Raw genomic sequence first — 16938 nt, 5'->3', positions numbered from 1 at the left:
AAATGCATTTGTTTAACTGCCCCACCTTCTACCTCGAGACTTCGATTTTGCCCCCAGAAGTCAATGGCGGCATGTGTGGTGTGCCTAGGACCCTTCACTGTCCTGAGAACGAAACAGGGGCTCCTTAGCAAGCACCGGAACAGGATGCCCTGGGCAGCAGAGAGGGGCATGCGCCACGCCAGGGGCACGTGCTCTGTAAGGACACGCGCTCTGTAAGGACACACTAGTCCACACGGAGCCCCTGCTGTTCTCAAGAGTTTTTCCGATTCCTGGAGGACCCGTGAGGAACAAGCCGGGTTAGGGAGAAAGAGGCTTTGCAGGGGACAATCTCGAAATCCACATCAGCCAGGGTCACGCTCCACCCACAACCCCAAGTGTACCTTAACCTTTGTGAGCTGGTTCAACTTAAAGCAGAACTTTGGTTCCTCCCCCCCACACCCCCATCCACTAGTGCTGCAGTTTTTCAGGGAGAATGAAGTGGACCTGGTTCATGAAGGAGTTTCGGGGCATCCTCGCCACCCTGTTGTCGTTCCCTGCTCCTCTGACCTCACGTGCTCCGAAGACTGCCTGGTTTCAAATATCTGTTCTTTCAGTGCAGAAAATTAAGGGCACAGACAAAGTACAACAACCTTTAATACGCCGTTAATACTAATGATTAAAAAGTATTGCATAGTCTTATGCATTTACCCTAAAACATTTTCTCAAAGTGAATCCTGAAAAGAATTATATAAAAGACAAAGCAACCCTGCCGGCGGGACGGCCGCTACTACCTCGACCTCCGGTCCTTTTTGATCTTTTCAGTACTTTTGTCCATCGTTTTCTCATTGTCCCCCCTGCACTTCGGGCAGTACCATTTCCCCTTTGGTTTGTAGGTCAGCGACACGCACGAGAAGTGGAACCACTCAATGGGGCACTGCTCGTTGTCGCAGCCGATCATCTCCCCGTAGGACACTTGGTTGCATAAGCAGTACGTGGGCTCGTTGGGGTCGATGGCAAACTCCACGGGCGACGCCTCCCGCTCCTGCTTGGCCTTGGAGCGCTTCTTTTTCTTGGCGGATTTGGACTTCTTCTCCTTGGGGGGCTGGTCGTCACAGTCCTCGATGCCGTTGGTCAGGTGGCACAGGTCGCGGCTCTCGCTGGTCCGCTGCCGGCGGGGCCGCCGCGAGGAGCGTTCTGGCTGGCCCGCGTCCAGCTTGGCCTTGTCGCCGGCCCGCTCGCCCTCTGAGGGGTCCTGGAAGCACTGCGAGTGCAGCTCCATCTGCCGCGCCCGGTTCTCCACCAGCTCCAGCATCTGCGTGACGATCTGGATCTTCTCGTCGCCCAGTTCCTGGCTGTTGATCAGCGCCCGCTGCAGGTGCTGCTGGAGCCGCTTCTTCTGGGTGGTATCATCTTCTTTCTTGTATTTTTCATAGACGTCATCGATTTCTTTTAATGTTTCTGGAAAGGAATCAGAACGTCATTGCGTGCGAGCCCACGTACCTCAAGCCATAAAAGTCAGACTTTTGGCCAGTTTGTGTAACTGCCTTTGGGGGGCCCCGGGGGTTGTTTAAGGCTCCACTGAGCATAGCTGAGGGGTGAACAGAGGCTGCTGGTTGCTCCCTGTGATGCTTCTGAGACTGTGGTGTTGGGATCGAACCCAGGGCCTCCGGCACGCGGAGCCTGGGCTCAACTCACAGAATGAGCTCTGACCCCATTTATTGATTTTTTTTTTTAAAGAAAAGATTCTTCAGTGGAAGGGAAAGGAATGCAGGAAAGCTCTCAGGTCTAGGAACAAGTGTCCTAGGGAAGGATTCCAGAGAAAGGCAGAATATTCTTATTGTATCTGTTTATTTCTTTTTTTGCGGGGTTCGGAGAGGGCAGGTGGTATTTTGGCCACACCTAACAGTGCACAGGACTCTGTGCTTAGAGATCACTCCTGGACCTATGGGTGCTATTGGGTGCCGGCAATCAAACCCGGGTCAATCGTGTACAAAGCAAACAGCCTTATTATTTCTCTGGCCCCTCTAGTCCCAATATTAAAGACAAAATAAAACAACCATTATTTCCCATACAAAGACCACACGCTCCAGTAAGCAATAAACACTAATGCTGGTACTCATCAACCTACTATCTGAAAGGACACAAGACACGTGGCTTGTTTCACTGAGCGGTGCCATCATGCGGGGCCTTCATCGCCAGTCCCTCAGTCACCCCCAGAACAACACTGTTTGTCACACGACCCACTGGGCCTCAGCTGACAAACACTGAGGTTCCAGGACTCCTGAGCCCCTTTAATCCTGGCACTGCATTATAATCCTGAAGGATCGACTCGGTCACTGCATCAGGGTTAGATGCGCGAGTCCAGACGGACACAAGGCCTCACTGACAGACCAGAGCCCTGGGCATCCTTAGCCACCACAGTAGCGGCAGCTTCACTTCCACGGTATTAGTCATGGAGGTAGCTGGATTTTGCCCAACTTTCAGAGATAACTGGGCAGCTACTTCAAAGCTTTTCAGACTGCTAATCTGGACGTTCGACAGTAACAGGGCGGGTCCTGGAGAGGTAGGACAGGGGTTAAGGTGCTTGCCTGGCATGCACCCAACTGGGGCCCTGTGTGGTCCCCTGAGCCCTGCCAGGAGTGATCTGAACACAGAGCCAGGAGTAAGTCCTGAGCACCACTTAACCCAAAACAAAAATTAAAATGGGGGAATCACTAAAAGGTCTATGAAAATCTGAACAGAGTTTCAGATGTCATGAAAATGTACTTGAAACCCACCTGATAGTCAAAGACTGTTTTGTTTTGTTTTTTATTGTTGTCGTTTTAATTATTCCTAGGAAACTGGCTACCTTCCGGAAAGGGGAACAAACAAAATTAACTTATGTATCACACCACACGGAATGCCAGTTTTCCCCTGCTAGCGTTCCTCTAAGGATCGGAAGAGAAGTCAGTCCACACGTACCACATCCCAGGCTGTGTGCAGACAAGGTAAAGTGGATACACATGCTCAAGACCCCCTTCAGCCCCTCCTCTTAGGGAAACGTACATATCGCCCCTGGAAATCTGTCTCACCCAGGATTCCTGACCAAGACTTACCCGGTTTCAGACCCCTCACTGCTGCCGGGCATTTGGGAAGAGTTCACGATCTAGCCCATTTGCCCACGCAGGTAAGTGGGTTTCTTAAAGAAGCTAATTTTGCTCCAGGAAAAACATAAACACGATCCATGTTCCATTCAGAAACAGGAAAGCTGAGGGTTAAGAAATGGGGCTGGAGAGACAAGCCGGAGATGGCGCATGCCTCACTGCCTTGAACGTGGCCCACCCCAGCTCAGTCCACATCCGGGTCCCCTGAGCACGGCCAGCAGCGATCCCTGAGCCAGGAGAAGTGAGCATGACCTGGTGTGGCCCCCAAAACAAACTATGAAATAGTCTGGCCAGAACAACAGCTCAATCAGTTGAATGTAGGTTTGCATGCAGGAGGCACTGGGCTGCACTCAGGTACAACATGGTTCCAAGCACCCCAGGGAGCGGCCCCCAAGGAGTAGGTGGGACTAGCCCTTGAGCACTTGACTATAAGCGTGACCTCAAAGTCAAGATTTCTTAGAAAGCAACAAAAGATAAAAGACTATTCCAAATATTCTATGTTTAATAAATGGGAGTTAGAATCGAATGAAATAGACAAGAACATTTATACGTGAGATAAAAATTCACGTATTTAAGAACGTGGAAAGAAAACCTACAGAGCCCCTTCTACAGGATAAGAATTCATTCATTTAAATCCCACAGCAACTGCAAAAATAAGTCACTTCTGGGTGTGACAAACAAGTTCCTGAGGCGAAACTTTTCCAGACTCTGCCTTCTGCCTCTGAACGGAAGCACTTTTCACCGGGCCATGTGGAAGGCACTTAAAATTGTTCAATTTCAGTTCAACGGTTATTTAGGAATAAGTACACTAGAATAACATTTACGCATCTCTTATTATTGAATCATAGGCTACTTCATTCAACTGTGAAATTTATTTTATTTTTCAGAAAATAGAGAAGTTTATTGGAAAACAGAAGAGAAAGAAACTCCCCAGTCAGAGAGAACCAAGTTTTGTTTCCTTCTTTATTTTAAAAACTTTTAAGGTTAACTTTAAGATTCTTAAAAGAAAAAAACTGGTGGTGGGGGGGGAGATGATGTTCTGGATGCTGCTTTGGGGGGCCATGAAGTGCTGGGAACGTAAGCAGGGCCTCCTGCCGAGACCTCTCCAGTGCCCCTTCAGTGACTTCTACGTGTCTCAAGAGATAGGATGTGTCGGTGCCTGGGTAATTTATACAGCTTAACCTGGTACTGTAAGATTCAAAGATAGGAACTATGCAAGAACTAGCAAAGAAGCAAATTATGATGTCTGAACAAAGGAGCATATGAAACAAAATCTTAAATCTGTTAAAGCTGAGTTTTGTGAATAAAAAGTGAAAACTGGATTATTGTTACCTTTCCCATGAAACTAAGCACCATTTTGACATTGCTCAATCTGTTTAAGGACAATAATGGTGCATCTTTTGTTGAAATAATGAATGTAACCAAAGTAGAGAGAGAGTTAAGTAGAAATCATCTGCCTCACAGGCATTGAGAGGGGTGGGAGGGGGGTTTATTGGGGTTCCTGGTGGTGAAAAATAAGTACTGGTGAAGGAAAAGGTGTTTGATCATTACACGACCGAGACTTAAACCTGAGAGCTTTGTAACTCTTCCCACAGTGATTCAATAAATAAATATAACAAAAAGGAAAAAAAATCTGTCTAAGGACTCTTTCGCATTTTACTAGGGTTACTACAACAACTCTAGTAAGCCACGGCCTCAGATATCGCTGGTACTGAAGGTTCCTCCCCGGTTTGAACGAAAAGTTACAAACAGAAAGAGCTGGGGCGGGAGCGATAGTAAAAGCGGGGAGGGCATTTGTCTTGCTCGGGGCTCACCAGGGCTTGGTCTCCCCACATCCCATATGGTCCCCAGAGCACAGCCAGGACTAATTCCTGAATGCAGAGGCAGGTGTAACCCCTGAGCACTGCCCAGTGTGACCCAAAAAGCTTTAAAAAAAGAAAGAAAAAGCTTAACTTTTGTGAAGGCAAACATGTATGAGAAACCTGAACAAGTCACGTCCAGCACACACGCGCACACACACGCACGCCAGCTTAAGATTATAGTTGGTTAATGCCTCTTGTCTGTGGAAAATGCCCTAGGAGAGCTATATTGGACAGAAACTTGGTTAAGCATACTTTTTTCCTGCGGGGGACACACCCGGCAGTGATCAGATGCTTCCTGAGGGCTGGGGGAAGCAGATGGGGTGCCCGGGCTGGAACTAGGCTAGGTCAGCCTCCTGGGCATCCTATCCTGTACTGCCAGGCCCCACACTTCAGAGACGTCCCCTACTACCTGCAGCTGCAAGGAAGCTGGTTGTCAGCCAAATACAGTCCACCCAGCTCTCCGCAGGAATTAGCTCTGTGTACCTTTCTCTGTAAAATGAATTTTGACCTCCTCGGGGTGACAGGGAGGGTGACACGAGACCACGTTCTGGACCTGGCACGAGCACTGAGACGGTGAGCAACCGGTATTGATTCTATTCCCCCAACAGATCAAATCAGACGTGCATGGGGGCAGAAAACACAGCGTTAATAACTACAGTCATGAATGTGCCCACATGCCACCGGTCAGCACAGGTCACCCCTGCAACGGGCTAATTAGAAACCACACAGAACGGGGGTCCAGGTACTCGTCTCGAGAAGCTGGGTCGGGCACAGCCGGTTTATCTCTGTCCACTCCGGACAGCGTGAGCCAGGCTCGCAGTCGGATCCATCCCTGGATCCAGGGTCAGTGGATGCAAAACGGACACCCCGTCCCCCCCAGGCCAACTCCTCTGCGTCGGGCAGAGGAAAGTGGAGCCCCCCGACAGAGGGTGGGGGTAGGAGGCGGGGGGGGGGGAGGGGGTAAACGCGAAGGTTCCGCCGGAAGGGCTGACCCCGGGGTGCTCCCCCAGCGCCCCGCGGCCCGAGGGGCCCCAGGGGTTAAGGGACGCCCGCGGTTGCCCGGGCAACCGGCCCACTGCCGCCCGGGCCCGGAAGTGACGCAGCCCGGAACCTGCGCGGAGCCCGAGTGGGCGACGATCCCAGGGGCGGCGTCCTGGTCGTGACTTGAGTGACTGGCCGGGGTGGGCGATGAGTTCCCAACAGACACACACACGCAGACACTCACTCACACACTCTTCCCCCCACCCCCCACCAGGCCCCACGGCGCCTCGGGCCCGGGCGACCAGCGCGCGCCGGGCAGCCATCTTTCCCGGCGGGCGGGAGCGCGCGCGGCCCCGCCCCGCGTGACGTCAGACCCCGGCCCCGCCCCGCCGCACTCACGCCCCTCTTCCTTCCCGCGGGGACCCCTCCCCTTTTAACCCTTGGACGGACGGAGCGGGCGGCGGGGCCCCGAACTTTCCCCGGGGCGGGACCAGAGAGACCGGGACAGAGACCGGGGGACACGGACTCGGCCATTCCCCGGGCCCGCAGCCCGAGCCCCGAGCAGGGCTCCCCCAGCCACACACGCACCGGAGTCCGCCCGCGTCGCCCGTCCTCGCCCCCTCCCCCCGCACGTTCCAGTGCATCTGCTCTCCGGGGGTGGGGGGCCCCGGGACGGGGGGACGGAGCGGGGGGGGACAGGCCCCCCGGGAGCCGCGGGAGGCCGGCCCCGCTGCTCCCGGCCAGGCCGGCGGGGCGCGCGGGCGCCGGAACAAATGCTCGCGGCTTAAAATGGCTGATTCCCCGCCGCCCCGGCTGCAGCCGCGGGCTCTGCAGTGGGGGCCGCCGCCGCCGCCGCACGGAGCCCCCCGTGTCCGAGCCCCCCACCCCCGTCGCGGGTGTCCAGACCCGCGCTCGGCCCGCTCCGCGGCCGCCAGCCGCTCCGGAGGGGCGCTCGGGGTTGGCTGTCAGCGGCGCGGCGCGGGGAGCCGCACCGCCCGCCCGCGGGGTGGGGTGCCCCCGCGCCCCCCGCTCTCACCTCACCTTGATACTTGTTGTCCAGCTCCCGCAGCACCGACACGTTCCGCTGCATGTCGTGGGGCAGCGACTCCACGCACTCCAGGTAGTCCTGCACGTAGCAGGTGAGCAGCCGGCTGCGCTCCCCGCTCAGGAGCGCGGCCGACGGGTAGAGCTGCTGCTGCTGCTGCTGCTGTTGCTGCCCCAACATCCTGCCGCCGCCGCCGCCGCCGCCGCATCCAGCGGTCGCACATGCACCGCCCGCCGCGGCCCCCGCGGCCCCGCAGCGCCCACGGCCCCCGACCTCGGCTCCCTCCCGAGGCGGCGCTCGCTCCCCGCCCCCGCGGCGACCAGCCCCGGGGCGGGGCCACAGCCCGGCTGCCTCCGCCTCTCCCCGCCCGCCCCAGGACTCACGCCGCGGGAAAGCCCCCCACCCCGCCCTCGGGGGACCCGGGCGCTACCCGCGCCGGCTCGCCGCCCCGAGCCCCATGGGCAGCCCCTCTGCGGTCCGCTCGCCTCCCGAGCCCCGCTCCGTGCCGGGGTCGGAGCGTCGCCCCGCCCCGCCGCGGCCGCCTCTGCGCCTGCGCGGGCCTCGCTCCTAATAAGGCCCGGGCCCCGCCCCCACCGCCCGGCCGCGGGGTTCGCATTCTCCCGCCTTCCCTCCGCCGACCGCGCGATTGGTCGGTCAGCTCACGGCCCCCGGGGGAGGGCGCGGGGGCGGGCAAACGGCAGCCAGGCCACGCCCCCTCTTAAAGGGACGGCGCTGTCAAGCCCGGCCGCGCTCGGCTCCCTGGCCGAGCGCGGCCGGGCAGCGGCGGCGGCCGCCTCCTTCCTGCCGCCCAGCGCCCTGCGGAGGGCGGACCCTGGACCTGGTTCCCGGCGCCCCCGCGTTACCGAGACGTTCCCGTCCGGTGGATCGAGCGCGGCCCCTCGCGAGCCTCCGGCCGCTGCTGGGGGCCCGGCGGCCCGGCGGGGTGGGCGCTGCCCGGCGCTCGCGAGCGCGGCTCCCGGCATGCGCGGCGGCATGGGGGGCGCGGGGGGCGTCTCGGGAAGACCCCGGTGCGCCCGCCCGGCCTCCAGGATCCCCCGGTCGTCCGGGCCTCGTGCAAGCCCGGGGTCAGTGGAGGCCGCGTGCGCCCGGCCCGCGGGTTGGTGCAAAGCCCTGGGCACGCTACTTCTTCCGGGGGTCACAGCGTGGCCACCTGAGAGGTCCACTGGGGGGGGTGCGGGACGGAGGAGGACACGGCCACCGAGCCCCAGTGTTCGCCGAAGCTGCGCCCGGCGGGGGTCGGGGCCTGGGTCGCGGGGGCCCCGCCCAGGAGTTCCCCTCCCTGCGCTCGGCTGCGGAGCAGTTAGCGTTTCCCAAAGGCAGGGAGGGGGTCCCCGAGCGGGGAGGGGTGCGGGGTGCAGCACCCCGGGAAGCACACCCGCCTGGGGGGCAGGCATGAACCCCAGGGTCTGGCCCGGCCCGTGCCGCCTCGGCCTTGCGCTCCCGCTGGCTCTGCAGCCGGGGTGCACCTGTTTGGGGGGCGTGGAGGGTGGGAGGGGGGCGCTACGCTACTTCGTGCAGGTGGGAAAGCAGCTGTTCCTCCCGCTGGCCTCCGACCTCCTCCGAGAACTCTAGATCTCGATCTGGAGGAGGAATGTTCGATTGCAAAAAGCAAAAAGAAAAACTCTCCAGGAAAGCCGGCGAACGCTGCTAGGTGTATGTGATGCCAGTAAAAAATAATAATAATAAATTTTTTAATTTTAATTTAAAACTTCACTAAGTAGCTGGGTGGAAAGAGAGAAGGAAGCAGGCGTCGGGGCAACAGTGTTGGGCTTGGAGCTGACAGCCTGGAACTGCCTTATTAATCGCTTTGTAAATCATCCCGGGGGTTCTGACCTCTCTTGTGAAGTCCAGGCCGGCTGCACACTGGAATGTGTTTCTAAGGAAGCGACAGGGATTTCCCGGCCATCCCTTCACCTGTCAGGTGCGGCTGCCGGAGATCTTGTCCAAACACCATGCCCGTTAAGAATTCAGTATCTGTTGGCCTTGCATCGCAGCTGACCTCTGTTTTATCAGGAATAGTGCTGGGACTGACCCGCACTCCCCCTGCCCAGCAAAAAGCCAGGAGAAGCCTGCCAGCACTGCTGGGAGTATGTGATGCCCAAACTTCACTAAGTAGCTGGGTGGGAAGAGGGAAGGAAGTAGGGATCAGTGATGCCTGGATGTGGCAACCACGGTGCTGGGCTTGGAGCTGACTGCAACTCCCTTACTATTCGCTTTGTAAATCCCAGCGAAAATGTCAAAGAAAAAATTAAGTAGAACCAGGGAATAAAAAAAAAATGGGTCTGAGAGATAATACAGTAGATAATACACTTACCTTACATGTGGTTGACCTAAATTCAATCCCTAACACCCCATAATGTCCCCTAAGCTCCCCAGGAGTGATCCCTGAGTACAGAACCAGGAATAATACCTGAGAACTGCTGGGTATGCCCCTCCCCCCAAAAAAAATTCTCTAGGGACCAGAACAATGGTCAGGGGGTTGGGGGGGCATTTGTCGAGCATGCAGTCTACCTAGCTTTGAGCCCCGGCATCCTGTAGGCACCACCAGGAGTAATTCCTGAGTACAGAGCCAGGAATAACCCCTGAGCATCCCTGGTATGGCCCCCCAAACAACAACAAAAATTCTATATATATCTGCAGTAGATTTCTGAATGGGGGGTCAAGGGGAGTATTCTGCATTATTCACTATACCTTTTCCTCTGAATCATACTATGTTGACATAAATTTGAACCAACCTTTGCCTCTTGAAGTCTTTGTCAGAAGCTTTATTACTGGTCATTCCAGCATCTGCCTCAACAGAGCTCTGAGTTCTACTCTGATCTCTCGGAGAGTGTGGAGCACCTGCGAACTCCCTCCCGGGGGCCCCCTGAGCCCAGGAAGAGGAAGACGGGACTAGAAAGGGGCAAACCTTGGTGCATCCCCACTAGCATCACTTCTGTTCGGGAGGCGACAGCTCCGCACAGCCATCTCCCAGCTTGCCTCGATGTGGTCTGGATGTGAGTTATTTCAAACAGGTGTTTTTCTTTTATTCCTTTTTTAAAAAATTGTTTAGATTGGGGAGTCACAGCCAGCAGCACTCAGGGCTCGCTCCTTACTCTGAGTGGGAGGTGGGAACGCCCTAGCTGGGGCTTGGGGGTGGGGGGGGGCGGGGTGGACAGGAATGGAACCAGGGCTAGCCAGGAGCAGGGTAAATGTCTTACACACTGTACTATTGCTCAGACCCACACAAGGGTTTTTCTTGTTCTTAAGCTCAGCGGTAGGGCATTTGCCTTGCGGGCAACCAGCCCAGCCAAGCCGGGTTCGATTCCTCCGCCCCTCTCAGAGAGCCCGGCAAGCTACCAAGAGTATCTCGCCCGCACAGCAAAGCCTGGCAAGCTACCCATGACATATTCGATATGCCAAACACAGTAACAAGAAGTCTCAAAATGGAGACGTTACTGGCCAGCTCGAGCAAAATCGATGAACAATGGGAGGACAGTGACAGTGAATTTATGTTAAGTTTGTCAAAGGCAGGGCTGGAGCAATAGCACAGAGGGTAGGGCATTTGCCTTACACGCGGCCGACACGGGTTCGATTCCCAGCATCCCTTATGGTACCCTGAGCACTGCCAGGAGTAATTCCTGAGTGCAAAGCCAGGAGTAACCCCTGTGCATCGCCGGGTATGACCCAAAAAAGAGAAAAAAAAAGTTTGTTAAAGGCTTCTGCCTGGGTGGGATGGTCACCTGTGAGAGCTGAGGGCTCAGATTGGGGGGGTGGCAGGGAGGGACTCGCCATGGCTTCCACACAAAACTTGATTATTACTGACCTGGGTTGTTTCCCAGCCGCTTTTCTTAGAAACCACTGTGCAGGAAATTTGGAATCTCTTCAAATTGGGTTTCCTTACTCTGCGAAATGCAATATTTAAAAGAAGTGTCCCCACGGCTTACCCGCCCCCTTCCTCTGTGGCCTGCCAGTGTATTGGCGATTCCTGTGAATAAAGAGGAGGGCGAGAGCGACTTAGGGCTCCTAGCAGGGGGAAAGTTCTGCCTTTAAGCCAGAGTGCACCAGCCTCAGTAGTTGAGGGAAGAGCAACAACTTCAGGAAAACCAAGGAAACAACTTCAGGAAAACTTCAGGAAAACCAAGTAGCAAGTGGTTCTGGCCCAGGACTCCCCACCTCAGAAACCGCCACTGCCTGCCTTAGCTCCAAGGGCATTTGAAGCCCTTTCCTTTCTTTTCATGTTTCCGAATCACTTTCACTTTTTTTAATTATGGAAATTTGCACACACGAGTCGAATTAAGGGGCTGGCGAGACAATTCTGCAGGCCAGGGCGCTTGCCTTGATCTGGGGGTTCACTCCCAAGCACCCCCTCTGTTCTCACCACCCCAGCCCACCAAAAGTGATCCCTGAGCACCAGTAAGTGCACCCCCAAATTGAAGTAGAAGTAATCACACAAGGGAACGTTTGTTGAGGTTTTGGCTAATATATTTTTTTTTCCCTTTTTGGGTCACACCCAGCGATGCACAGGGGTTACTCCTGGCTCGTGTACTCAGGAATTACTCCTGGCAGTGCTCAGGGGACCATATGGGATGCTGGGAATTGAACCCAGGCTGGCCACATGCAAGGCAAACGCCCTATCTACTGTGCTGTCGCTCCAGCCCTTGGCCAATATTTTATCCACAAACCTTCCTCGCTCCCATCACCTTTGCTGGCTTATAATTGTTTTTTTCTGTTAAAAGAAGATTGATCACTTTTTACAAAACCTACCCGCAATGCCATTATCCTTAAAAATCTTACTATACAGAATGTCAACTTTCTCTGTCATTTTATTAATAATATCTTGGTTGATTCAACAAGGTCACACACATTCGCCACCGTTGGTTCATATCACTCTGTCTTCCTACGCCCCTGGGTAGCCATCAAGTCTCTGTTAAGGGAAGCAGCTGGCATTGTTTTTGTGAGGAAGATATTAGAAAACATCAAGAATTTTCCTCACTGTTAAAGATGTGAAGAAATTCAAGAAAATCCCTTTAAATAAAATCCTCATGTTATAATTTGCACCCCACTCAGAAAAGGTCAGCCCCCTTAAGAATTGTAATTGTAGCTAATGTTAATAAATCACCCTTAAAAATCTAGGCATTTAAATTTATTTAGAGTACAATCTGTTCCAGGAAGCCTGACAAAGTATTACAGATAGCAATCGATTAGTACAATAGCAACTTGGGGGCAAAAAAGAAACTAGTTCTGTCTCCACTGATTTTTTTTTTGGGGGGGGGGTTGCTGGTTTGATTTTTGGGCCACACCTGGCAGTGCTCAGAGTTTAACTTCTGGGACTCCATTCAGGGATCACTCCTGGTGGGCTCGGGGGACCTTACGGGGTACTGGAGATCTAACCTGGTCAGCCCTGGCAAGGATGCAAGGCAAGTACCCTACCCGCTGTCCTACCATTCCGGCCCCTAAGTTTTAAAACATTTTAATTGCTTTATAACTAGTATACACCAAATGCAGGGAAATTGATAGGGCTAAAAAAAGATATAAAAATCAATACAGGGGGCCAGAGCAACAGTACAGCTAATAAGGCGTTTGTCTTACCCGCGGTTAACCCGGGTTCGATCCCTGGCATCCCATATGGTCTTCTGAGTACAGGCAGGAATTATTCCTGAGTTCAGAACCAGGAGTAACCCCTGAGCTTTGCCGGGTGTGACCCCAAAAGCCAAAAAAAAAAAATCAATCCAAACAAGGTAACTCTTCTCATGTATACAACCCAAGGTGTAATTCTATTTTAATATCTTGCTTTCAGGAAATAGTGACTAGACTGAAGGTTCTACAAAGTTAAGAAAATATTGGGACTGGAGACAAGGCTCAGTGATAGGACATGGACCTTGCGTGTATGAAGCACCAGATATCAAAAACTCCATTGTCCAGACTGAATATCCGAACTGTGAGCAATGGCGTCCTCTGTGGACATTTTTGTTGGTTTTCTTTGGGTAGATCTACAGGTGTAAAATTGAGACATGAGGACCTGCAAAATAGTACAGCAAGGAAGGCCTTCCATGTGGCCAACCAGGGTTCAATCCCCAGCATCCCATATGGTCCCCTGAGCACTGCCCCGAGTGATCCCTGAGTGCACATCCAGGAGTAAGCCCGAGCACTGTTTGGTGTCCCCCCGCCCCCCCAAAAAATAATAAAATTGGGATATATCATTGAAATTGGGATATTCTTTGGGATATATTACAGTTCTGCTGTTAACTGCCTGCTAACAGGAAAAAGATGGTTCTGGAACATTGTCATAAAGGAGACAATGAATTCAGTATGGTAAAAATCTCACCCCAGAAGAGAAGTGAGCATATATTATCCACTTTGCTTGTCCCAGAGAGGAAAATAACACACATACGGTATAGTCTGCATATCGCTGACCAGAAAAACATTCAATTTTCCCTGGATGGTTACCATAGTTACATGCGCTGTTTATAACATCAAGAGGGGGAACTAGGTCACCGTATTGAAGGAGTCTGAATTATGCAGTTATGTTCCCTACAAGCAGAGGGGGGAGGGTTTAAAATTTAGGAAAGATTCATGCTGTACGTGCAGAATTGAAATTCAGCTTTCATTTTGCTGGTGAAACACACAGTTGCTTAAAATGAAGTAGTTGGAGGTAGTAGAAAATGATCAGTGTCCGCCAGGGGCTATTAGATCCCTAGATGGGAACGCAGAGTGGCGGGTGTGTGTTATCTGAGTGAGTTCCTTACTGTTCAGTGTGTGTGTGTGTGTGTGTGTGTGTGTGTGTGTGTGTGTGTGTGTTGGGGGGTGGAAGTGTCTTAAAGGTACAATCAGCCCAACAATAGTAGGGAGCCCTTGGGTAGCCAAGCCCTGACACAGGGCTGCCTCCACTTCGCGAGTGTCCTGGAACGCTGGAGGTGTCAGCTCGCTGCCCTCTCAAGTGCCCCATCCACATTGCCATCTTCCTGCGCCCAGCAGCAAAACAAAAGGAGCAGAGAGTGGGAATGAGGGTCTGCCCGGAGAGCTTGCAGCTTTGCCTGGGTTGTTTTGAAGAACCTCATACAGGGGCTGGAGAGACAGTACTGCAGGAGGGCACTTGACTTGCACACCGATGATCCATGGTACGCCATCCGGTCCCCTGAGCCCATCAGGAGTGACAGAGACAGGGGGAAGCCCTGAACACAGCCGGGTGTGGCCCCCAAAACAAAGACAACCCCACAGGAGTGCTTCTTTTGGGGACTTGTCCTATGGGGTGCTCAGGGAGGAAGGAAAGGGGAGAAATGGTGCATCTCCGGGAAGGCATGATTCCAGATGATTCTTCTCAGTCGTGTGAGCACTGTAGATGGGAGGAACCCTCCAGCAGTGATCACTTCTAGAACAGAGAGGAGGATGCCGAGTGGGTTCCCTGAGTCCCCTTATAGCTATGGATGGGGAGGAGGTCAAGGTCCCCACTAGTGCTGTGAGGGAGACCCAGAGATAGTAGAAAACCTGCCTGGGGTTCCAGCAGCTTACAAATGAAGCGCAGGCCTGAGAAATGAAGAGGAAAATATTCTCATCTTCCAAACAATAATTGCTGTAAAGGGGAGACATGCCCAAAGGAGAAAATAACTTTAAATATCGGGGCCGGAGCCATAGTACAGTGGGTAGGGTGTTTGCTTTGCATGCAGCCGACCCAGGTTTGATCCCTGACATCCCATAAGGTCCCTCCCAGCACCACCAGGAGTAATTTCTGAATGCAAAGCCAGGGGTAACCCCTGAGCATCGCTGGGTATGACCCCAAAAAAGACCCCCCCAAAAAAGAACTTTGAATATTATAAAACAACTTTTCCCATGAAATCTTGCAGCATTTTTAACAGAATTACCACTACTGGGAAATTCCAGTTTTCCCTCGGAACAATGACACTCAAAATAAACCACAAAATCAAAAGTTTCAGGGACCATGTATTCTTGAGTTGGATATTTTCGACACAAATGTGCAATAGCTCTAGCTGAGGTAAGAATGTTCTTTAAAAAATAAAACTAATGCTCCTGGCAGGAACTTTTTGCTAAGTCTTTTGTTGCTTTTAAATGATTCTAATATTGATTATTTAATGAGGCCTTATTGGAACTACTGTTACATTAATTGTTCTTGGCATGGTTAATGTAATGCAACATTTTAGTGAATATTGGCTTATCTCCATGGGTGACAATTCTTTAGAATTACTTATCTAATTGATTTCCCTGGTCTTCTGATTCCTCTCTGTGGAAGCTAGTATATCTCACTTTATTCAATATCCATGTTTCTAGAAAATTGTGTTTGAATCTCAGTTTGCTATATCAAGTCATTTTAAATGTGACTATTCTTTTGTCTTTTTGAGGGGGGGGCATATTCAGTGGTGCTCAGGGGTCACTCCTGCTAGGGCTCAGGGGACCTTGTGGGCAGCTGGGATCCAACCTGGGTCAGCTGTGTGCAAGGCAAGAGTTTTCCCCACTGTGAAAGTCCCCGAATGTGCCTGTTCTCTAAAGTAAGGCCTAACCTCGAAAGTGAATCTAGTTGACAGTTCCTGCAGTAGACTTCCATTTTTCAGATGCCCTTCAATTGTGAAATACAGGTTGTCTTTCTTTGGGGTGAGGGAAGGGGTTTCAGAAGGCTCAATGGTGCTCAGGGGTTACTCCCTGTTCTGTGCCCAGGAATGACCACTGCCAACCTCAGGTGACCTTATGTGGTACAGGGGATCAAACCAGGTTAGCAGGATGGCAAGGCAAGTGACACACCCCCAGCAACATCTGACTCCAGTGTGATTTTTCATTGTATTTTTTTTCCTGCTTGGGTTTTTTTTTTTTTTTTTTTGCTTTTTTTTAGTCACACCTGGCGATGCACAGGAGTTACTCCTGGTTTATGCACTCAGGAATTACTCCTGGCGGTGCTCGGGGGACCATATGGGATGCTGGGAATCGAACCTAGGTCGGCTGCGTGCAAGGCAAACACCCTACCTGCCATGCTATTGCTCCAGCCCCATGCTTCTGTTTTTAAGCTATGCTAGCTGTGGACTCCTGGCTCTGTGCTCAGGGATCACTCCTGGTGGTATTCAGGGGCCATTCCTGCTATCGTAGATCTCCAGCCCTTCCCATGAGCTGATTTTAACTGACATTCCAGGAACTTTGGGTCACAAGGATGACATCTTCAGGGAGAGAACCTTTGAGGAAAAGAAGTGACATGGGGATATCTTTCCTCTCGACTGGGCATGAGGTTGGCATAGCCTTGGGATGAGTCCCAGATCTATTTCTCTTCTCTTTGCTGATAGATGTGGTGCGGGGGATTGAACCCAGGGACTCAGAGTCCTGGCAGATGTCGGACTATGCGGCTGCATCCCCCATGCAAGTATTTGATTCTGGACATGACTGGGCTTCCTTAGATACAAAATATTCAAACAGGGTCAAAGTGATAATACAGGCATTACAGTCACTTTGCTTTTCACTCACTTGCCTGGGTTTGAATCTTCTGTACCACCAATGGTCCCCTGAGCACCCCCAGGAGTCAGCCCTGAGCATGACTGGGCAAGGTGACAAACTCCAAGCAAAATAAACTAAGGCATAAAAGAAACAATACCCCAAAATCTTGTGACAGGCGGGGATGGCAGCCTCTAGGGACCCCTGTCACCGCACTGCTGTGGCTAGCCACTTCCTCTGCTCTTAACCCCCTCTAGACTTTGCAGCCACTTGAGATGTGCAAGATTTGCCACACAGAATAAAACCCCAAAAAATGCTACCATTGGTCATTGTGAAACTTTAGAAGAATTCCTGAGCTAGACAGTTTGGGACTCAGAAATCTTTTTTTTGTTGTTTTTGTTTTTGTGTGTGTGTGAAGTACTTAGAGTGGTTTTTGTTGTTGTTGTTTTTTAAAGCAGTTTAGATGAAGTTCTACAGACAGTATAGCCTTTTGTTTACT

The 16938-nt window shown here is 52.6% G+C and overlaps 1 protein-coding gene across 1 annotated transcript; it reads right to left on the bottom strand.

Annotated features, from left to right (window-relative positions):
- Window positions 1-448: 448 nt before the first annotated feature.
- On the bottom strand, window positions 449-7373 carry ING2 (inhibitor of growth family member 2). Its single transcript, XM_056114068.1, has 2 exons — window positions 7007-7373; window positions 449-1437 (listed from the first exon to the last, which is right to left on the bottom strand). Exons 1-2 carry the CDS (start codon window positions 7188-7190, stop codon window positions 767-769), a joined length of 855 nt encoding a protein of 284 aa, XP_055970043.1. The 5' UTR covers window positions 7191-7373; the 3' UTR covers window positions 449-766.
- Between the last annotated feature and the right edge of the window lie 9565 nt (window positions 7374-16938).

This window comes from Sorex fumeus, unplaced genomic scaffold (genome assembly GCF_029834395.1).
Source record: "Sorex fumeus unplaced genomic scaffold, SorFum_2.1 ptg000024l, whole genome shotgun sequence".
Taxonomy (NCBI): Eukaryota; Metazoa; Chordata; class Mammalia; order Eulipotyphla; family Soricidae; genus Sorex; species Sorex fumeus.
The sequence above is the reverse complement of the archived record's forward strand: the minus strand, read 5'-3'. Positions and strand labels throughout refer to the sequence as shown.

Excerpts from the sequence above, each read along its gene's own strand:
- ING2 (XM_056114068.1), bottom strand. The coding sequence starts at position 7,190 with ATGTTGGGGCAGCAACAGCAGCAGCAGCAGCAGCAGCTCTACCCGTCG. Across the intron at positions 1,438-7,006 it reads GCTGGACAACAAGTATCAAG|AAACATTAAAAGAAATCGAT; the intron begins GTGAGGTGAGAG and ends ATTCCTTTCCAG.